The 24883-nt window shown below is 33.7% G+C and overlaps 1 protein-coding gene across 1 annotated transcript in view; it reads left to right on the forward strand.

The window, feature by feature from the left end:
• LOC129514645 (low-density lipoprotein receptor-related protein 1B) overlaps positions 1 to 24883 on the forward strand; it is a 1831349-nt gene that overhangs the window by 1711911 nt on the left and 94555 nt on the right. Inside the window, exons 73-79 of the mRNA XM_055333402.1 lie at positions 2737 to 2862; positions 3784 to 3921; positions 5318 to 5452; positions 8585 to 8704; positions 10330 to 10571; positions 21886 to 22109; positions 22827 to 22933. Of these exons, the coding sequence (XP_055189377.1) occupies positions 2737 to 2862; positions 3784 to 3921; positions 5318 to 5452; positions 8585 to 8704; positions 10330 to 10571; positions 21886 to 22109; positions 22827 to 22933 (1092 nt within the window). The remainder of the gene's footprint in view (positions 1 to 2736; positions 2863 to 3783; positions 3922 to 5317; positions 5453 to 8584; positions 8705 to 10329; positions 10572 to 21885; positions 22110 to 22826; positions 22934 to 24883) is intronic.

Below are 24883 nucleotides of genomic sequence, written 5' to 3' on the forward strand. Positions count from 1 at the left end.
GATACATGGGACAAGGAAGAGGAAGTTATTCAGTATAATTTGTAGGGTGTTTGTGCTTTCACAGTTGAATACATAGGTAACATAGGAAGAGGAACAGTGTTGAAAGTAAAGATTAAAAGCCTGGTTTGAGATATACTTGAGGAAACATTCAAGTACAGATTTCATGTAGGCTCTGTTTGATTCTAAAGCTTGAAGAGCTGATCTAGAATTATAAATGTGCAAGTCAGAATAAAATGGAGTAATGAATACTACGGAATTTGTAAGATTTAGACTGAGTGAGAGTAAGATATAAGAGAAGTGACTTAGGATAGAATATTGAGGGCTACCAAACATCTAAATAAATATGAGCAGCAGGAAAAGACTCAGGTGAGTGACCACAAAATAATTTGGAAAAAAAAAGTAGGAAGAGAAATACCAAAGTAATGAAATGTATCAAGAAAGATGGAATGGTTCCTGAAAAGTAAGGGAAAAATTATTTTCAGAGCATATGAAAAATTAGTTTTAGATAAGGGTAGTAAGCCCTTTTCTGTTATTAAAAATTTTAACATGAATTAATTTATTGATGCCAGATGTCCCCTAAATATTACTATATATAGATATAAATGATTTCTAACCTTCTAGGATATTTGGTGGCTTAGGTGAATTAGAGTTAAAGGTCATTGGGTATGAAAAACTCAAGGAGCTAAGAGGTACAGGTATTGATTGGCTGGTTTGTTAAAGGGGAGTGTTGATCAGTCATCTAGGATGTTGAAATGAATTTGGATGGAGGGTTTTAATGATGAAGGAAAGTCTACAGTCTTTAATAAACTTGGGAAGGGATGATGTTTACAAGGTTGATGAGAAAATAGCAATAAAAATATGTATAATCAAATGGCCATCAAAATAATAGTTTTTTGTTTTTAGTTTCTTTTTAAAAACAGGTGTGAGGATATAAAAAAAATAAGTTCTGAAAGCTAAAGCTGGAAATTAGGGAATATTTGAACATGAGATAACATGAAGTTTGAGAAATTTAAGAGATATTTCTTAAAAGACCTAAAGGGGAGGAACTCTGCTTGGAGTGGGAACCAGATTTCAGTTAAATCAAGGAAGTCATACAAGAAGAAGTGTGGCATACTTAAGGAGCTAATAAAGTGGTATTGATAGAATATTAAGACTGTCAGGGATGAGTGGTATGGACAAAATAATGATCAGTCTATTATGCCATGTAAAGTAGCTTAAAAAATGATTTTATTTATCTATTCATGGTGGAGAGAAAGGCAAAGACATAGGCAGAGGGAGAAGCAGTTTCCCTGCAGGGAGCCTGATGCCAGACTTGATCCCAGGACCTCAGGATCATGACCTGATTTCAAGGCAGATGCTCAACCACTGAGCCACTCAGGTGCCCCTGTCATGTAAAGTATCCCAAATTTTATTCTGAAAGTGCTGGATAACTATGGAAGAGATGATCAGATTGATGTCTAAGGTGGTTGTTCTGGTGCTTTTTGGAAGATCTTAGGTTGAGCAATGAAACATACACACTTAGGATTCTACTGTTATTTTCTCTGTAAGAGATAATCAAGAGCTGCGTTATTATAACTGGTATATATGGAGAAAAGAAGGCAAATTTGGGGACTGTGTCAACTGGACTTGTTGACTAGTAAGAGTTGAAAGTCAATAAGAGGAATGCATTTAGATAACCCCAGACTTGTAGCTAGTATTTGCTACTAACTGAACCATGGAAATAACACAAAGCTTATGTCTGGGGAGAAGGAAATCGGGAAAGTGATTAAGAATGGAGTTTTGAACTTCCTGAATTTGAAATTCTTGAGGAGATATCCTATAGTCAACTGTGAGATGCTAAAATTAGATAGTAAATTGAAAGTCTTAAGGGTATAGTATCAAGTAAATCCATGAAAATGAATGAGAGAGAATATCAGCAGAGAATTCACGAGTGAGATCAGGAAACCAATGAAAGAGTCCTGGAGTATTCCACACATAAGGATAAAGAGTCATGAGAGATGTTTCCTACTCTAGAGATGGAAGTCTTCAGATTAGATAATAATAGAAAGGACAATGGTAAAACTCTCTGGCTTTCATTGTTGTCACTTTAACACGTACACACACACATACACACAAAGCTACATATACCCATAAATATTAAAAATAAATAACAGAGATCCCCTATGTGACTCAAATATATATTTACACATTCCTTTACAGAGATACAAAGCAAGAAACACAGTTATAGCATTGTTGGGGCATTTTTTTCACAGGATGACCTATTTTCAAATTTGGGCCTGTAACATATGCTTGCTCAAGCTCTATTCTGTGTGAAATTGCTCTTTCAAATAGCTAAGTGTCCTGCCATGTTGTATAAACTGCAGGCATAAATTAATTTGGTACACCAAGTGAAGTCAGCTAAGATAAGGCATCTGGAAACGAGACCATGAAGTTTGGTTCTTTTTCTTTATTTCATTTGAGCTGTGCACTCTTTTCTGTAGTTAATATAAATAACGAGGATCATAGCTTCTATTATCACACATTTTCCAGTACCTACATGAAGGCAATTTCCACAACAAAAGATATCCATAAAAGTCAGATTAAGGATTTGAAAAGAAGAAAACAAAACAAAACAAAAAAAGCAAAAACTAATACAAAACAAAAAAAGGAAGACCCTCCCCCAGAAAGGATGATTCCTCATAACTCAGTGTACCCAAAGGAGCTGCTTTTCTTTTTTCTTTTTCTTTTTTTTTTCAGCCAAATTTCTTTGCCCACCCACAAGACCTCACAGATGCAGAAATAACAGAATATGCCTGCAGCCTGAGCAAATGTGCAATGGGATTGATGACTGTGGGGACAACTCAGATGAAGATCACTGTGGTGGTAAATCCATTTAATGTGAAATAATTGATTCACTGACAGCTACAAGATAATATAATGGTTTGGGGGCACAAAAAATTAAAAAGAAGTATTTTCCATGTGGCATGTCTGAGGATATTTTTTTCAGACACTTGATCTTCTGACACGGTATGAAAATAATCTGCTAACATTCATTTGAATAGTAGAGTTGTGCTGCTTTATCCAAAGTCTCTACTAGTCTGTAAGTCTCCTTTGATTATACATACTTTATTCCAGAAAATACTGTGTGAGAGAAAGAAAAACATAGTGGTTAAAAAATGCTCTCTGTTGGGCAGCCCGGGCGGCTCAGTGGTTTAGCACTGCCATCAGCCCAGGTCGTGATCCCGGAGACCTGGGATCAAGTCCCACGTCCTAGGGTTCTCTGCATGGAGCCTGCTTCTCCCTTGGCCTATGTCTCGGCCTCTCTTTGTTTGTCTCTCATGAGTAAATAAATAAAATATTTTAAAACATAAAATAAAAGTGTTCTCTGCTAAACAGTTCCTTGAGGGGAGAGTGCTACTAAAGAATGTATGTCTGCGTACACAATACTTTCTTCACAATAAAACTAAAGACTATGCTAACGTATGCGACAAAATCATTTGGTGGGTGACAAACCCTGACTTAAACTGGTCTGAAGCAGTTTGTAATGCTTTAAAAACAAAGTCCCACTTAGGGTGAATATTCAGACATTTTCCTATGAAAATATAGTGTTACTTATTATAGGGTAAATGCACTGTTACTTTTCTAAAAATCCAGAATTTCAGAATTCTTTTATTTGGCCCAAGAGCTTCATATGGATTGTGGAGTCATGTTTTTCACAGTGTTTAGTAAAATCTTGAATGTTTGCGTACTCAGTAAATTTGTTTTGATTCTGTGAAGCACTAATCATTTTTAATTACTTTATAGGTAAGCTTACATATAAAGCAAGACCATGTAAAAAAGATGAGTTTGCTTGCAGCAATAAAAAATGTATCCCCATGGACCTCCAGTGTGATCAGCTTGATGACTGTGGAGATGGTTCAGATGAACAAGGCTGCAGAATAAGTAAGTTTATTTTCAAACAGTATACTTTTTGGGCGGCAAGCCCTTGCCAATACAACCTTGCAATGCCACTTAAATTATATCAAAAAGTATAAGGTAGGAAAGTTCAATTTCACAATGAGTACCCTTGTTAGGGCTGAACCTGAGATCTTAAATTCCAATTACAGACTTTGATGTCACCAAAGAAATCTGTATCCCTTAATATTTTATTTTATAAAATATAAATTTAATATTTTTGATTCTTATAATGATATTTAGTTTAAAAGAAGGTAAGGTGTTAATAATGTATTCAGTATTTTAAGATTTTAATCCATTGCTGAGTTATTCTTAAAGAAGACATCATTGTTTTATTCATTTGGAGTGTGGTGATATTTGAGTTATTAGACCTTGGTTATTTTTGTGTTTAATGTTTGATATCTAATTTTTCAAATTAAGAAACATAACCAAACTTATGACTTTAGATTTGGATTGCTTGTAAAAGTTATAAAATACTTTCTACTATGGAGTCTTTTATTTTTTCTCATTTATGCATCTGAATTGTTCCTCACTGGGTGATGAAGCATTACCCGCTACAATATGGCCACGTATTATCTCAACTGAAGTATATATAATTCCACTGATGTACTTTAATTAATTATAAAATATTCAAAAGTCAGTGGAGATTAATAATGGCTAAAATTCTGATAAAGTTTTCATATTTCAAAATAACTTGATATATGTCAGTAAATAGAGCTAATCCAACAATATTTTTATAATAATGTTCCTCTCATTTATTTGCATGCTATAATGTTTTCTGGAATAGGAGATAAAGCTATGAAATCGCAACTACTATGCTAGAAATGACAAATAACACATAGTCTGTCCTAACTTGTGTAACAGCCCATGACCACTGGATGCATGTTGCTCCTCATACATATTTCCAGGCTGAAAAAGTTTAAGAACTGATGATTTAGCCTACTTGTTTGAATAACATGATAATACCCTTGATTGAATTCCTGAATACTAAATTTAGGTTAGCAATTAATGGCCACATGTCTAGGTAGCTTGTAGGAAATCTTTTGGTTCCTAGAGAAGGATGTAGTCCTCATTTGTACCTTAGTAATGACAACCTATCATTAAAAACGTTGACTTTTCCTTTTACAAAATAGTGTACTTCAATAACAGCTGTAAATATCAGCTATTGGCAGTTTGGTCTGAACTATATTCAATGTAAATGAGCTTATGTTTTATCTGCTTCTACACCTTTATAAGAAATGAGGGCTTTAGAGAGAAGATCATAATCTTATAAATTCAAAAAGTTATCTATGGAATAATAAATATAATTTCAAATTTTAAAAAAGTAAACTCCCACTTCAAGAATTAGAATTATATTAGTTTTGATGGCATTTTTAAATCCCAGCTCCTGCTGAATATACCTGTGAAGATAATGTGAATCCATGTGGAGATGACGCATATTGTAATCAAATAAAAACATCTGTTTTTTGTCGCTGTAAGCCTGGATTTCAGAGAAACATGAAAAACAGACAGTGTGAAGGTATAGTACATTTCCTCAACAGCTTGCTCTTAAATCTTTAGGTTATAAAAGACTCACAGTGCTGTTAAACTGTGAGATGACATAGGATTGATTTTCATCAGATTGGTGTGTATCTATGGGATACCGTTTTACCTACAAGAGTGAAAGTCTCTCGGGTCAAGAGCCTATTTGTTTGTACGGCTAAGCTAACCATCTCTGAGGCTACAAAGCCTTTTCTATAGCAAATTCAGATCTGCAGGAATTTCAATTGTACTGTTACAACTTTGTTTTGAAATGCAAATAACAAAATTGCTGGTTCAGGAACTATTGGAGAATTGGAGGCACTTCATGAAAGACCATGTTTATGATGACCCATTTCTCTTGAGTTGTGGCATTTGCAGTACTGCAATAGGTAATTCACTTTTAGAGAACTGTGGGCTTTTGTTCTAACCCATTTCCTAAACAGTGCTTTATATTATCAAAGTCCCTTCTAAAATTCAAAGACAGGATCTAGATAAATCTCTGTCAATTTACTTGAGACCATTTAAAAATCGAGCAAGGTAGGATAGCCAGGATTTCACAGTAAATTATATGTAAATATACTATACATTCGGACTTTAATAAAGAGCCATGAAATACAGACCTATATGTATTTACTGCCAGTTTCTCCATTAAAATTGATATTATTGTGATTAGAGTTGTCTAAGTTTGGCTTATCTAGGGAAATTCAAGTTATAAAATGCTTTCTACTAGCTTCCTTCTCTACTGTCCATTTTATTCTTGTGTAAAGAAACGTGATTTTGCATTGCGTCAATCAAAATGAGATTATTGAATTGAACTGGTTATATTCGCCCAAAAGAGAATGAAGTGTGGATATGTCATATTTATGTACATTTTGAATTATATACCAGTTTGGATTATTCATGACATTTTATTTTTCCATTAACATGGAACACTGAAAAATAACAGCCTAGGTTTTCTTTATTTTTTTAAAGATTTGTTTATTTATTTTAGAGAGAGAGAGTGGGGGAGGAGCAGAGGGAGAGGGATAGAGAGAACCTCAAGCAGCCTCCCTGCTGGCATGGAACCCAATCTCAGGACCCGGAGATCATGACTTGAGTCAAAAGCAAGAGTCAGGTGCTCAACTGACTGAGCCACCTTGGCACCCCTAGGTTTTCACTATTGTAATTTAAAAAGCAAATTATTGGGATGCCTAGGGTGGCTCAGTCAATCAACCGTCTGCCTTAGGCTCAGGTCATGATCCCAGCATACTGGTATCAAGCCCCACATCAGGCTCTCTGCTCAGGAGAGAGCCCGCTTGCTTCTTCCTCTCCCTCTGCTTCTCCTCCTGCTTGTGTGTACTCAATCTCTCTCTCTCTCTCTCTCTCTCTCTCTCTCTGTCAAATAAATAAATAAAATCTTGAAATAAATAAATAAAATTAAAAGCAAATTATTCTTTTAAGTTTTTATTTATTTATTAATGAGCCAGAGAGAGGGGATCCCTGGGTGGCGCAGCGGTTTAGCGCCTGCCTTTGGCCCAGGGCGCGATCCTGGAGACCTGGGATCGAATCCCACGTCAGGCTCCTGGTGCATGGAGCCTGCTTCTCCCTCTGCCTGTGTCTCTGCCTCTCTCTCTCTATCTGTGTGACTGTCATAAATAAATAAATAAATAAATAAATAAATAAATAAATAAATAAAAAGTTTAAAAAAAAAATGAGCCAGAGAGAGAGAGACATAAGCAGAGGGAGAAGCAGGCTCTCTGCAGGGAGCCCAACATGGGACTCCATCCCAGGACCCTGGGATCGTGACCTGAGCCAAAGGCAAGCACTCAATCACTGAGCCACCCAGGTGCCCAAGAGCAAATTATTTTTCAAGGCTAGATTATTTCTTTTTTTCCCCACTTTCCCTTGATTGTATATAAACACACACATGCACACATCCACAACTTCTTCAAATTTTAATTTCAAACATTAATTTTCTAACATTTGTCTGTGAATAATGGGCTCTATTTCCTGCACATACTTATGAAAATTAAAACTTCCATTCTCAAACATTTCTGTGTTTTTAATTATATTCTATGGCAAATACAAGCTGCAACTTCATCCTTCATTTTAAGTTGCTACAAATCCGGTATTTTTATTGTGCAAATTAATAACTTTTGCACTTCAATAAAATTTGTATCCTTACTGAAGGAAGTTTTGATAGTAAGGAAAAGCAATTTGATTTGGTATGGAGGAAGGGAAAGACATTACTTTGATTCATAATTCAAGGAATTCAAATGTGTTTTTGCTTTTCCTATATATAGCTCAAAAAGAAAACAAGAAATCACTATTTGATGTTAGAACCAAAGCACTTTAATTAGAATATATAAAAAGAAGACAGATTACCAAAAATACCATCAGAGAAGTAGAAATGGATTAATAGTTGCTGTGTGCCAAGCACTGTTTTAGGTACTGGACATGTGTGAGATTTTTCCTCTATGAAAGCTCATGGTACCAACATTAGTGTGCATATATGTGTATGTGTGTTTAATTTCTCTGTACAACATGGCATATATGTTATATATGAAATATAGTATATACAGTGTTGTAAGAGAGAAATACCCAGATAGCAAACAGTGGAGAAACTATGGTAGGGATCTATGTTAGTGGAGAACAAGCAAGGTTTCACTTTAGGTGGATCTTGAGAGATGAGTAAGAATTCTCTATGTGAAGGTGAGCAAGGATATTATATGATGTGTACAAAGGTATAAAGGTAAGTAATTAGAAAGAGTCTTAAAAGGAAACCTCAAGAAGTGTGTGTTTGAGTGACGAAAATACTTAGGGATGTGCTATTTCAATAGCACTGAAAGTGCTATTTCAATGTGTTAAGTGGATTAAAAAGCAATGTACAAGCAATTGATGAATTATTATAGTGAAACTATTGTAAAAACTTGCTAAGGCCGGAAAATGTGACACAGCAAATCACAGACAATAAAAGAAAGAAAGACAATAAAAGACAATAAAAGAAATAGAAATAAGAAGTAGAAGGAGAAAAATAAATTTGTCTTTTTTTACATGTCTGAAAAATGGAAGTGCTAATTGAGGGTATGATGATGCTATTTTGAGCTTTTCTTTTCTAGATCTTTTTTTTTAATTTTTTTTTCTTTTCTAGATCTTAATGAATGTTTGGTGTTTGGCACATGTTCCCACCAATGTATAAACATGGAAGGGTCATATAAATGTGTGTGTGGCCAGAATTTTCAGGAAAGGAATAACACCTGCATAGCAAAAGGTAAGATCATAACAATTATTTCAAATGTTAATATAACTGTTATAAATATCTTATGGGAAAACAATGTTTCATACTATATTTTAGCAATAGCTCCATGCTTGAAAATCGAAATAAGTCTCTTTTCAATATTGGCTAATTTTCCCAGTTTCTTTGTTAACCTTCTTAATTAATCTAATCTAGGATGGTTTATAGACATGACTGTCAAATACATTGTAACTGTTAAAATCACTTTTGTGTTTAAAAAATTGGTCAGAAGGAGGGAAATGTTTTTACAAGTCAATGTGATAGACTGTAAAGCATCTTTCTTTATGGACTGCCCTCAGTGTATTTGAGAAATATTATTATACCAATGGATAAAAATAACAGGTTAAAGGCTAGCATTGTAAGGAGAATGGAATTTTGAGTAAGAGTATAAAAAGTTTTAAGTAAAATCATGCTTTAATTCAGACCTCCTTTACTTAGGAATGAAATTTGTTAAACTTCCAAAAAAAAAAAAAAACCAGGTATTTGGGGCTTTTTGGGGAATGAATTTTCATGCTCTGGTTTTTTCTAAGAATATCGTAACAAAGATTGTTAGTTATAGGGCAGGATTGGACAATTATAATAAAACAGTTATTACAGGTGGAAAATAACATGATATAGTAGATTAAGGATGGGCTGTAGAGGTAAATATACTTGAATTTGAATCCTAGCATTGCCCTTCTGTAATCTTTGGCCCTGGGGAAGTTATTAAACTCTCTGAGCCTCAATTCCTCATCTATAAAATGGAAATATGTATCCCTGCTTTCCATAAGAGGGGATAAATTATGAAATCTTTTCCAATAATGCCTGCCATAGAGTAGATAAACATAACCAAGTGAGAACTATTAAACCAATAGTGCTGAACTATACTTCATTGTTTTTTTTTAATTTGCAGATAGTGTGTATGCAATTCAATATTTACAGTTCCATCAATATTTTAATTAATATATTGAGAAATCAGTCTAGGGTTTTACTTGTCTCAATATGCAAATAACATTAGAATTGAATTGTAGGTATGAAAACTTCAGGCTACAGGCATCAACTAGCAATATTCTAAATGATATTGGCATTACAATATTTTAATGTAGTAAATAGTAATATATTCTTATGATAAAAATAGAATATTTGAGATACATGAATATTAAAAAAGGAAGACTTTCCTCCCTTAATTTTCATTGCTTAACCTAATACAATGATGATAAACTGAATGCATAAACTGGATACTCAGGAATGTTTGAGAATTAATGAGTACACAATAAAACATCTGAATATTGAGGATCAAAGCATTAGAACATAATGCATTGCAGTTTATCAAATAGAAATCCCTCTTTATGAAAAGGATATCTACTACAAATACCTAATTTCTAGCCATAAGGTAAGCTTTGCCCTGGGAAAACCTGCATCAATAAGTCTTAGAAATGTTTAAGAACGTGTATATTAGAAATAAATCATGAAGACTAAAACATGATATAAAGTTGTTTGATTTATATAGAGCAAGAAACTGTGTTAAGTATAATAATTCAAGATAATTTAAAAATACAATCATTGCTTTTACATTGGTTGAAATTTACTTTATTTTTGTATTTTATTATAATAATCTCCAGGCTCTGAAGATCAAGTTCTCTACATTGCTAATGACACTGATATCCTGGGTTTTATATATCCATTCAACTACAGTGGCGATCATCAACAAATTTCTCATATTGAACATAATTCAAGGATAACAGGGATGGATGTATATTATCAAAGAGATATGATAATTTGGAGTACTCAGTTTAATCCAGGCGGAATTTTCTACAAAAGGATCCATGGCAGAGAAAAAAGGCAAGCAAACAGTGGCTTAATTGTAAGTAAATAACAATGACTATTTGAAGTCTCATACCTTTCCATCTCTCTGTTTTTTTTTTCATCTATCCATCACAATATATGATTATAGGAGGTAATGAATATAGTCAATGATTTCTCCCAATATTCTCCATATAAAGAAATAAAACATTTCCCTTCTCAATTATTCTCACAGCAACATATAATTTAATTGCATGAAATTATTTTTTAAATACATTTGCTTTAACTATGTAAAAATGGTAATGAATAATACTCAATATTTCTAGTACATTTCATATTTTGTATTATTTAACATTATATTATGAAGGTGAGTTTTTTTTTCATTGTGAGATGAGATTGAGAATCAATCTCAATTGTTTTTATGTTAGAAAATAAACTGTCAAAATATGCAGGGTATACCGTTTCAATTTAACAATATCAGAAATATACCTCTCTTCTAGGGCAAGAGATCAAATCAATTGTGCAACCATTTCTTCTGACTCCTGATAACTGTATTTCAGGGAACATCCAAAACAGAGCAATATTGTTTGCTGGTATATGATGGACATGTTGATTATCATGGTTATTCTTTTTGAGAAAAGTAAACTAGAACATTTGTTTAGATTTGTGGTTATAGACTATCCTTTTTTGTTTTAGGGCATGTCATTTTATTGTGTATTTTATATTTTGAAGTAACCTGAGAGAAAAAATGACAGATAAATACTTATTTTTATGGGGCCTGGCCCCTTCCCATACAACCAAAAAGTCAAGTGCTATTACAGTAGGATATAATTGAAGTTTTGCATTTGAAAAGAATCAGGGGTTCTTATCTGGAAGTCCTTAACTATCTTTGCCATGGTATCTACCATAAAGACTCAAACTGCATGCATACCATTTGATAGCAATCTGGAATACATTTTTATCAGGTAGATGGCAATAATCTGGTTTTAATGAAGTTATATTGCCTTTCTAATCCAGGTTAGATTAAATTAACTGTGAGTAAAAATCCATATATATCAGAATTGTCTCTTCAACAAATCCTCCACCAAATACAGTATTATACAATACCTTTAAGTTCTATTAAGAACAATTCCAGAAGAGAGCCAAAAAATTTAGTAGATCACTCTGCCTTCTTTCACTTACTTATTTGCTATCAGAACAAAAATCTGGTTTTAGTCTTGGCTAACTCTAGCTTTCTTTATCTGTAAAACACAAGTCTGCTTTGCAAAAACAGTGCTCCTATGTACCATTTCACATGTTATCAATGAAGTGATGAGTATGTACTGTAGAGTTACATTGCCTGGGGTTTAATCCTTGATCCTGTTTCTTACTAGCCTCTAAACTGCTCTACCCTATTTCATGAAGTTTTAGTGGGGAATATATACTGTATGTATATGTGTTAGTTGTTGATAGTTTTTGGCATATAATAAGTACTATATAGTATCTATATAGTAGTACCTTGACATATTAACAGGATGCTGCTGCTGATGATGATGATGAGAACAGCGATGACAATGATGGTGTTGATAATGTTGATTGACAAGGTGTTCTTCTCTAGGATGTATATTATCACATGAAAAATTATTTGCAACTTACCTTTGTCTGAATTTTATTTTCTAAAAATACATCTTTAATCTGATATAATTTTTTCAGTGAAAATTATTTGATAATTATTTTAGTTTTGTCCTTGGGGAGATTAAAAATTAATGTATAGTCAGTATCTTTTAGGGAACAGAATTTATACAGATCGCTAAATTTTTATTTTTACACATAAAAATGTATAAATGTATATGTTTTCTTTGTATATTATATATTTATTTATCTGTATATTCTATTTTTAAAGATGTTTTTATTTGTTTATTTGAAAGACTTAGAGAGAGAGAAAGAGAGAGGGAGAGCATGAGCAGGGGGAAGGGCAGAGGGAGAGGGAGAAGCAGACTTTCCACTGAGCAGAGAGACTGATACCTGTGCCAGGCTCAATTCCAGGACCCTGGGATCATGACCGGAGCCCAAGGCAGAACCTTAACCGACTGAGCCACCCAGATGCCCCTTTATTTATATATACATATAATATATATATATTATATTTTATAACTGTGGTATAGAATCTTTTGTAAATGATGGCAAAGCTATTGATTAGCTTTTCCCTAATATGACATGAAACTTCATCTTGTTATTTAATGGTACTGATTACATGCGTTATTTCATCTAGACTTTGTTTTTCTCTCTTCAGATTTATTCACAACTAACAGTATTCACTAGGAAAAGAGTGTGTAACATTAGGGTACAGTTTATAGGATTCCATCATAGCTATTTAAATGTCATGATTATAAGTTAAGACTATGTCCTAAGCCATTCAGTATTCTATAGACATTCCAATCAATGCACTGCAACAAAACAAAGCTTAAGGCTATACAGATGAAAGGAATTACTTAATTTTTCCTTCATAAATCATTTTGTAATCCTGATTCCTCAATATTATAAATATGTAATCAATCCACTCTTATATTCTTAATGAATAATGTGCATTATTTAATGTTCAAATGACTCATCTATGGCCATAAAGCTGTAATGTGACCAAATTTAGACTTTAACTTGAGAAAATTGTTACATCCCTGAGTCTCAACTTACTTATAAGAAAAGCAACTATCATATTGAAGTAGAAAATTTCCAATGTCCCTTCCAGATAGTAAATATATATAATTTCCAAAAGATGTGTGACATCATTTATGTTTATCTAGTTGTTTACTTGGATGATTTGTGTTTATTACTCTGGAATCCAACTTATGTATAAAAATTGGATTTTTTTACCCTCCTGAATAATCTGCAATCTATTGTATCTGCATTTTTTACTAGTCACCAGCTAGTTGTCTAGTAGTTTAATAAGCATGAAATCTATTTCTTCTTCTAAGTTTTCACACAAACAATAAATGATACTGACCAGAGAATTCTCCACCCTTTGGAAAACGAAACTCAAGATTTTCCCCTGAGCTGAAAATGGAACATTGGTTTCTATCTCTGAATCAGGAGATGAAAGAAAAATACAAAAATCAAACTATGGATACTTTTAGTTAAAACCCCATTATCAGTGGACCAAATGGAAGACGTTAGCCATATAATAACAGGATGTCTTGGGATCCCTGGGTGGCGCAGCGGTTTGGCGCCTGCCTTTGGCCTAGGGCACGATCCTGGAGACCCGGGATCGAACCCCACGTCGGGATCCCGGTGCATGGAGCCTGCTTCTCCCTCTGCCTGTGTCTGTGCCTCTCTCTCTCTCTCTGTGTGACTATCATAAATAAAAATTTAAAAAAAATTAAAAATAACAGGATGTCTTGAACCCATATTCACAGAAACTAAAAATATTGGAATATTTCCCCAATAAAATATAGGAAATATGTTATATCAGAAATCAGAATATTACTCAATTAAATGTTAACTGAAGTCCATTCCAAAGGGAGGTAATTTTCAATATGATCTTTTTCTGGAAGTCATGAGGGGAATACTCTTCTGTAATCTGTGAAAATGGCTTGAATACTAATTATGATTATAAATTTAAATTTCAAATGCAGTCTAAGTTATTTATAGATAGAAATGCTTATGATTTCCTAGCCCCTTGGGCTATACAAAATGGATGGATTTTTTTTCCTTTAAGAAATTAAATAATTTAAAACTTAAAAGGCTGACATGATTCAATCTATATGTAAAGCATAATGAGATTTCTGAATTTAAATTTTAGTAGTCAGAACAGAATATGATAGCATTATGCAACAATTGTACATACTTTCTGGCAATTTATCATTTCTAGTATAAAATGCTGTACAGCAAAGTACATGATGACGAGCACTATAAAGTAGGTCAATGCTTGGAAAAATGCAAATGATTTTTAAAATCCAGATAAGATTTTTACCATTAAAGAGCTAAATATTCCTGAGCAAAACAAATGGTTTATCTGATCTACCTGATTTTGAGAAGTGAATAGGAGATAACATTTTTGGCATATTCTCTATTATACAAATAAGATGTTCAGAATGATCCTGCTTACAGTTTTATTCATTAATAATCATATCTTTTTCTCAGTAAGTTGATTAGGCAATTATTTTTCCCTGAAAGCTTTTAAGAATATATCCAACTAAGTTTTATTTAATAGGATTCCATCTTTAATTGGAGTTCTAGTTATAAACCTCAAACCCCAATATATGGATTTGTGTGTATATCACACATATACAGACATCACACATACACATAAGTGCATAGGTTTGCATATGTGCCCATAAAAAGTTTATGTGTGTACATAAGTTTTAGCAAAAACTTCAGAGTCTTGTTTTAGGACATTAAAGTACTAGTAGAAATTGATAGTTTCTTTTTCCATTTCTAAATGTATTTCTTTATTATTATAAATTTATGATAATCATTATAACTCTACCTTGAAATTATCTATACTTGCTTGCCAAGAATACTTTTCAAACCATCAGTTTATTCAAACCAGTTAACAATTAAAATTATTTATTATGATTTCTTTGGAGGAAATCTAAAATTATCAAATCATTGAACTATTGTCATTTTGTGACTTGATTATTATTGATTGCATAAGACAGGCATTCAACAATGTATGTTGATTGGAGTTAATGGTTCTATAACAGTTGTGATCAATATTCAAATTTTACTGCATAAATATTACAAGACTATATAAAACATATGATTCCACAATTAATAACTCTGAAGATATTATTGAACATATTGTATAGCATTTTAAGGTGAACTAGTCAAGTTTTATTTACTCATACCCAAAATTTTATTTAAGGAGTTCTGTTTATTAGGTTTAGTGTTGGGTTCCTGGGATACAAAATGACAATGGAGTCTTGTTGTCATGAAGCTTATATTCTGGGGAACAAAAACAGAGTCAAGTAAATTCATAAAAAAATAAATACCAAAAATGCAACTTAATTTTCAAAATATAATCACATAATATCATAATTATAATTTTAATATTATATAATTTTAATTATATTATAATATAAGTATATACGTATATTATAATTATATAAATTTAAAATTATATTGAAGGAAATACATAATGGAAATACACAATGGAAAATTATATTGAAGGAAAAACATAACAGACCAAGAAAAAAAAGTCAAATGTTGTAAGTCTTCTTTGAATAGGATGATCAATAAAGGCCCATTTGAAGAGATTTGAGTGTAGACCACCCTAAGAGATGAGGAGGAAGTAATGTCATTTTATTTATGTCTAAGACAACTATTTTATTTTGAACCACCATTATCTTTCTTCTGACTTAGTGCAATAGCCTCCTAACTAGTCTTTTTGCTTTCCTTCTTACTCACCACACTGTCACCAGAATGCACCTTCTAAGACATAAATTAGATCACATCACATCTCTGATCAAAGATATCTAGTGGTTCCCCATTGCAAAGACAAATTTCTCATAATGTCTTACACGGGTTTAAAAGATCTGGTCTCCCATTACCTCTTTGACTTCATCTCCTATTAATTTTTCCCTTACCCTTCTCTAAGGATGCTTTGGTATTTGTAAAACCCATCAGTACCTACTAATGTAAGGCCTTTCTTGAAATGTTCTCTTGGCCTAAGTGTTCTTCAGCCAGATAGCCTACATGGCTCAATTCCTAAACTCATTCAAGACTTTGCTCAAATGCCATCTTCTGAATATACAATGTATTGATAATTGCAATCTATTGTCCCACTCCAATCCTGGACCATCAACACATTACTCATTATTTTTTTTCACTTTCATAGTGCTTATGTTTGTTAAACTACTATATAATTTACTTAACTATTATGTTTACTATCTATACTGTACCTTACCTTGCTGTAAGTAAATTCCCATGGCAAGTATTTTTGCTGTTTTGGCCATTATTATATGTAATCCTAACATCTAGAACTGGATCTGTCATAAAGTAGGTACATAATATTTTTTAAAAGTTACAAGCAATATATTAATTGAAAATTTTTGGTATATATGGCAATAGTATATTGATCTTGAAAGTTATACTTTAAAAATAATTTAAAAATTAAAGAAAAAGACAGTTATACTCTACAAGTTATTCTTTTCATCATTGGTATTCAACTTATCACAAGATCAAATATTTTTGTCTCCAGATATATCCCATTTTTATCCACTTTTGTCTCACAAAAATTTATTTTACAATTACACATTTTACTTTCTGAAGTCCATTCAGTAAGCCTCCTCTGATTGTCCTGTATCCACTTTTGGTCCCCATTCCAAAGCCATTCTCCACACTGTAGCCAAAATAATTTTAGAACATTAATATAATCATCATACCTCACCACTTAAATCCTTCCGATAGCTGTCCATTGAAAACTCAGTGGTTTATAAGCTTCTCCATGATATTCCAGCTCATCTTATGCCAACCCCCTTCCCATTTCCTTACACATCGATCAACATACGCATATCTACCCATAAACACACTTTTTTTTCCTAGCCATAAATACATCACATTTAATTTCCAGGAATGCAACTTCATTTCAGAATCTCCAAGCATGCTCTTTACTTTGCCTCTCTTAATTATCCTGGTGAACAGAAGCTCCTTTATTAAGAAGACATAACTTTCATTATTATACATATATATAACATACACAAGTATAGTATTCTACAAAAAAAAAAAAAAGATAACTTCACAGAATACCGAGTCTATGGTCCAAAGACAGATGTGGTCCTTTTTTGAAATTGTCTGAGAATCACATACTTTTATTTAGTTCCTTTCCCCCCTGCCAGGTTGACATGGTGTTAATGTAGATAGAAGTTTAAAACTACTCAGATTGAAATCTGTTCTTCAGAATAAACTGTAGATAGAAGCCAGGGATTTCCTTCCTGAAGTGTTTTTGGAACTCTTACACATTCTAGCTCCAAAGATAACTTTTTCTTGGTTCTTTTTGGATTTCCCCATTGCTGTATGAACTTCTCGATTGAAATAACATATATCTGTATATCTTATAATATTATTAAGCCATATAATTTAATAATATTCAGAATTTGCATAGTCATTTTTTCTATCCCTGGCTTATGAAGATTTACTCTGATTCATATATTGTGGGCCGAAGGTATAAACAGCTTTTAGTGTGATATACACCACACACACACACACACACACACACACACACACACTTGAGAGTGGCTTTAAATCTTTGTTTTAATAACATTACATTACAGGTAATTAACTTTAGTAAAATGAACCAAATCTTCTTTTCTGAGATGAAAAAATGACACATAGATAAAATATGTGACTACTTCAGTCTATCCTGTGTTATTAGCAATATTTGCTTAAAGTATATTGCTAACTATAGGAATTTCTTTAAAAAAGAGGACAGTAGGGATCCCTGGGTGGCACAGCGGTTTGGCGCCTGCCTTTGGCCCGGGGCGCGATCCTGGAGACCCGGGATCGAATCCCACGTCGGGCTCCCGGTGCATGGAGCCTGCTTCTCCCTCTGCCTGTGTCTCTGCCTCTCTCTCTCTCACTGTGTGCCTATCATAAATAAATAAAAATTTAAAAAAAATAAAAATAAAAAAAAAGAGGACAGTATTTCCATGTTTCAAATGCTTGAAGTCTCATTTTGTAGGTTTTCATCTTTCTTTGATTGAAATCAAATGTCTCCAGTGACTTATATCTTTGGTTTCCTGAAGCTGGAATTGTGACAGATACCTTACAATCCACAGCTATAAAGAATTAGTAGTTTAAAGTAGTAACCTCTAATTTTGTTACAAACAAGCTGCCAATTTTTCTCTAAGATTTAAGTGTTTCATTTATTGGACTAATATATCTCCACAAGGAAGAATGCCTCAGGCCTTAAAACTTTGCTGTGTATTTAGAGAGCTTATTAGGAAAGAAATCATCTGTCTGGAGAAAGCAGTCAAAATGTGTCTTCCACTTTGTGCAACAATACGAGCAACGCCTTTTGTTGTCAGGGTAACCACATGCCTCTGCAGTCTCTTCCACATGACATATTTCATTAGTGCCTCTAGCTCATAGGCCTATCTGTCTAGTGAGCTAGCCAAAAGGGCAACGAGAGTTTCCTGTTTACTTCTTCTTCTGAATCTGATATGTTTGTTTTATTTTGTTTTTTGCCTCTTTGGTAGCAAATGGCTTAGCTTTCCCATTACTGTTGTCCCGCGTCAGTCTCCATTCCATTCCAAGAACCTCAGTTTACTTTAATTGTATTTGCCTACTTTTTGTATTCACCTATTTATTTTTAACCTCTCCACAAATTGTTTATTTTTTATTATATCAAGATCCAACAGGAATTTCTACCTTCCACTCCCGAGCCAATATCCATTTATGGCTAATACTACTCACAATCCTGGTCAAGCTGTGGGTCCTCTGGAACTCATCATAAAGGGGGATTTCCTAACTTGGCCATAGTTTCTTGAAAATAGGACCATCCTGTTGGCTTTCTTGTTGTTATTGTTCTTTTTCTTTTCAGTTCTGCTTTCTTCAATATTGAAAATCATTGAGCATTCAGTGTGTTGTGATTCAGTGAAGATGAACATCTGGTAACATCTTCACCCTGATGCTCTTATTGTCTGAGAATCATCTTGTCACTGGTGATTTATGATCATACATTGGATTTATTGGGTGTGATGTCCTTTACCCCATATTCTAACTACTTTAGTTGATTCTGGAATGACATTACGGATTTTTGATCAGGGAACCAGAAAATAAATGTATAGATTTAAATGACTCCATCAGTATCTTCTGTGCTTAATACTGAAAAGTAACGTTTTCCCTCTTTCCCTAAGCCATATTCTTTACCCTACTAGTGTGACATAAATATTATTTGTCTTTCTAGAATTTACCATTAGTAGAATCTTCACAAGCCTGCTTACCTGCCAAAATATCACTTAGTCAAATTCTGAATGTTTTATGAAAATGAAGAATTTGGGCTTCTATTGTCTATGTCCAGGGGTAAAGTATAGAATGGAAAGATAACCAGGCTATTTTTAATGAATAAAAAAATGAAAATCCTAAATTCAAAAAAGTAGAACTTTGCAATAAATTTGTCTATTTTAGCAATGATACTATTAGGATAGAAAATCATATGTATACATTTACATCTGATAAAGGGAAACTAGGTATTTTTCTATGCTCATGAGAGATAACCAATATCATATTTTTTTACATGCTGAAGGTTTGCTTTATTTGCATTCAAAATGATAAATATACTCCAACAGGTTCCAAATAGCTTATAATGGTTATTTTTTCCATTGTCTGTCATATTTATAAATTTATGACTTACACTGACATGTTCATGTCATTTGTTCATATATTTACTTCTAAATGCTGCCAAACCAGAAAAAAAATACAGTTAATTTAAATGATACTGGAACATTTGAAAAATAAGCTTGTGGTTTGGCTAGGACAAATATTTATATTCTATCCACCTGTGACTATTATTTATACAGTATTTCTAAAGCATATTGTATTGCAGAGTGCTTCTCATTAAACATCACTGAGCTATCACTGGGTAGATGGATAGTATTTATTGCTAGAATTGAGAAATAGGTAACTATAAATTTCATAATTTCAGTTTTTAAATAAATATGTGTAAAGGCTATAATAAAGGTTGCTAGAAACTTCTATGGGTTCTATGTTTAGTTCAGGCCGTATTTTCCTTCCTTAAGATCCCAGTAATCACACAGCAGACAGTGGCTTGCAATTCCTCCTTTTTGGCATCTCTTGTAAATTTTCAAGTTTACTCACTCCTTCAATACAATTTGTTCACTAGTAATAAACACAAGAAACCATCATGTGTTAAAAACCCTTATTTCCACTGGTTGCCAGGTCCTACTGATGCTTTTTCACATTGATCACATGTCTAGTTATAATCACCTTCAAATAATTGTTTCCATTCTTGATATGATACCCGGGGGGAATCCTTTCTCACTTTTGGTTATGCACAATAAACCTGACCATGTCAAATTAATTATAACACTAGTTCCTACTCAAAGGGATCTAGTTAATTGAAGGACATAGAACATACGCTTTTTTCTTGATGTCTATTTGCAAAGAACTCCCTTACTGTTTTGTCTCACAATAATTCAATAATACAATATAAAGCAGAAAATTCAAGCTAGTAAATTAGTATAAATGACAGATATTTTCACTTTCCTTAAAACATGTTTAAATACACATCTTTCTAAATGTGTCTATCTGTACTATTCTATTTTAATTTTTATTTTTTTCCATTGTTGGGTAGTTTTGCTTTTTTAATTTTTTATTATCTTTTTTTCATGTTTCTTTAGTATCTTGTTTAAATACAATTTGCCAACATACTGTATAACACCCAGTGCTCATCTCATTTTTTTAAATCAAATTACATATGGTGAGGATGCAGAACAACTGGGACTTCCTTAAATTGCTAAAATGAGTGTATATTGGTACAAACTCTGAAAAAATGCTGGTAGTATCTATCCAAGCTAAGTATATGTGTACCTTAAGACTCAACAATTCTATTCTTGGGATCCCTGGGTGGCACAGCGGTTTGGCGCCTGTCTTTGGCCCAGGGCGCGATCCTGGAGACCTGGGATCAAATCCCACATCAGGCTCCCAGTGCATGGAGCCTGCTTCTCCCTCTGCCTATGTCTCTGCCTCTCTCTCTCTCTCTCTCTCTGACTATCATAAAAAAATTCTATTCCTTATTAAATATTCAACAGAAATGTGTATTTGTATCCACTAAAAGACATGTACAATAGTATTCATGACTTTGGATGTAGTGGCCTAAAACTGTAAATAATCCAAATGGACATCATCAGTAAAAAAGGTGAACAAATTGTGGTACATTCATAAAATGAAATACTACCCATCAATAAAAAGGTACTAATAATTGACATGCACAACAATATGAATGGATTTCATAGATTCGATGTTGAGTAAAAGAAGTCAGGAATAGAACAGTATTATTTATAACACATATCTACATGGATTTGTTTAAGCAATTCTATTTTGTTAGACATCAGAATTATGGTTAGTCATAGAGGAACACTAACTGAGTGAAGTCACAGGTGAACCTTCTACAATTCTAGAAATATTCTAGCAGGGTGGTGATTATACCAGAGCAGTTAGAGGTTAAACCCCAATGAGTTGTGCACTTAATATTTATGAAATTATAATATCTATAAAAATTAAGAATAAAATGGAGTATTTTTGGTAGTTAAAAAAAACCTGTGTAACAATTAACATTTGACCGTGTTGATATTATTCCCATACGTTATCAATGTATACAGACTTCCTCTCTACCACTTTGCTTTTGAAAATACTGGGTTTGTTGCTTTGTTTTCTTTTAGTGTCCTGAATTCAAAAGGCCCAGGGACATCGCAGTTGACTGGGTTGCTGGAAATATTTATTGGACTGATCATTCCAGAATGCACTGGTTCAGTTACTATACCACTCACTGGACCAGTCTGAGATACTCTATCAACGTGGGACAGCTGAATGGCCCCAACTGCACCAGACTCTTGACAAACATGGCTGGAGAACCCTATGCTATTGCTGTAAATCCTAAAAGAGGGTAGGTTAATGAGTTGGCTATTTATATTTCTTGATATGCATAACCATTTTTAGAGATTTTCCCACCTGTGCTCTGTCGTTTTCTTTTTGTAATAAGTGTTCAACATATAATAGATTCACAAGACTTCTAAAAATCCCTCTACTTATGTGCAAAAGCATGTCCTTTTCACACCAAATGGCAGCACAAAATATATGTTGTCCCAAAAGGCTGCTACATTATACATTCTATGTGTGTATTTGTATGTGTCCGGTGTGGACATTGCAGATGCCATGTTGCGATAAACACATAACCAATATTGTTAACTTAAGATTGAATTCTCAAGGCATTAACCATAATGTTGAAAATATGAAGTGTAGAGTATTAGTATTTTAGCTATTTTGATAATAAAAGATGAAGGTGTATGTATAAACAAATTTAAACAATTTTAACACAAATCTTTCCTTGATTTGAACTGTTCCTTTTTTACTCTTTTACTTTTTCATTTATAGGCAATGACCAAAAAGGAAATAGAGAAATGTTGAATAAAACTACTAATCACCTGCCCTTATTGGAACTTGCCAGTCTATAGATTTAGAGTTGGGTCCAGATATCTGCTTTTTTCAGGGTCTCCAGGGTGATTCTGATGCACATGGTCTGAAGAGAAACTGTGTTTGGGGGAGCAGATTTGGATTATAATAGCACTATCGGTAAGCTAACCAACTTGACCTGTCTCTTCAGGATGATGTACTGGACTGTTGTTGGGGACCATTCCCATATAGAAGAAGCAGCCATGGATGGTACTCTGAGAAGGATTTTAGTACAAAAGAATTTGCAAAGACCCACAGGTATGATGTATTTCTGACACAGTCTAAAATATGGAACAATATGCTCAGCATATTTGTGTTAAATTCTTTCCAGGTTTGTTGGCAATATAATCATTTTTACAAGCAGATAAAATAATTTATAGTATGACTTTATGAAAGTCATTAACATTTCATGTTGTATTTTTCCAACTTGAAAGTCAAGGCCTTGTCATACTGCCAGTGATATTACAGGAATATTATTTGAAAATTGCCTAAGTTGTAAGGCCATTTGTAGGATTTCACATGCATGGAATTTTGACAGTTTATAATGTATTAGGATATTTTTATTGATATATATATTAATGATGCTGGGATAAATGATAATATTCCTAGATTTTCTTTTTTTTTTTTTATAAATTAATTTTTATTGGTGTTCAATTTACCAACATACAGAATAACACCCAGTGCTCATCCCGTCAAGTGTCCCCCTCCGTGCCCGTCACCCATTCACCCCCACCCCCCGCCCTCCTCCCCTTCCACCACCCCTAGTTCATTTCCCAGAGTTAGAAGTCTTTATGTTCTGTGTCCCTTTCTGATATCTCCCACACATTTCTTCTCCCTTCCCTTATATTCCCCTTCACTATTATTCATATTCCCCAAATGAGTGAGAACATACACTGTTTGTCCTTCTCCGATTGACTTACTTCACTCAGCATAATACCCTCCAGTTCCATCCACGTTGAAGCAAATGGTGGGTATTTGTTGTTTCTAATGGCTGAGTAATATTCCATTGTATACATAAACCACATCTTCTTTATCCATTCATCTTTCGATGGGCACCGAGGCTCCTTCCACAGTTTGGCTATTGTGGACATGGCTGCTAGAAACATCGGGGTGCAGGTGCCCCGGCGTTTCATTGCATCTGAATCTTCGGGGTAAATCCCTAACAGTGCAATTGCTGGGTCGTAGGGCAGGTCTATTTTTAATTCTTTGAGGAACCTCCACACAGTTTTCCAGAGTGGCTGCACCAGTTCACATTCCCACCAACAGTGTAAGAGGGTTCCCTTTTCTCCGCATCCTCTCCAACATTTGTTGTTTCCTGCCTTATTAATTTTCCCCATTCTCACTGGTGTGAGGTGGTCTCTCATTGTGGTTTTGATTTGTATTTCCCTGATGGCAAGTGATGCAGAGCATTTTCTCATGTGCATGTTGGCCATGTCTATGTCTTCCTCTGTGAGATTTCTCTTCATGTCTTTTGCCCATTTCATGATTGGATTGTTTGTTTCTTTGGTGTTGAGTTTAATAAGTTCTTTATAGATTTTGGAAACTAGCCCTTTATCTGATATGTTATTTGCAAATATCTTCTCCCATTCTGTAGGTTGTCTTTGAGTTTTGTTGACTGTATCCTTTGCTGTGCAAAAGCTTCTTATCTTGATGAAGTCCCAATAGTTCATTTTTGCTTTTGTTTCTTTTGTTTTCGTGGATGTATCTTGCAAGAAGTTACCGTGGCCAAGTTCAAAAAGGGTGTTGCCTGTGTTCTCCTCTAGGATTTTGATGGAGTCTTGTCTCACATTTAAATCTTTCATCCATTTTGAGTTTATCTTTGTGTATGGTGCAAGAGAGTGGTCTAGTTTCATTCTTCTGCATGTGGATGACCAATTTTCCCAGCACCATTTATTGAAGAGACTGTCTTTCTTCCAGTGGATCGTCTTTCCTCCTTTGTCGAATATTAGTTGACCATAAAGTTCAGGGTCCATTTCTGGATTCTCTGTAGATTTTCAAAAATTAAATAGGCAAAGAGGTGGGAAAACAAATAATTTTTGTTAAAGGCAGGCTTTGTGATTCCTTGGCCTTTCATTCACAGCTCTTTTAATCAGGCTTTAATATCCCTCCCAGCTATGCCATCTAAGCTAGCACTCCAAAATCTCTGTACTCCCAGGACTGCTCAGAAGCTTGCGTGTTTTTTCTCCCTCTGTGTTTCTCTCATTGCAT

Source organism: Nyctereutes procyonoides, unplaced genomic scaffold (genome assembly GCF_905146905.1).
Source record: "Nyctereutes procyonoides isolate TBG_1078 unplaced genomic scaffold, NYPRO_anot_genome, whole genome shotgun sequence".
Lineage (NCBI taxonomy): Eukaryota > Metazoa > Chordata > Mammalia > Carnivora > Canidae > Nyctereutes > Nyctereutes procyonoides.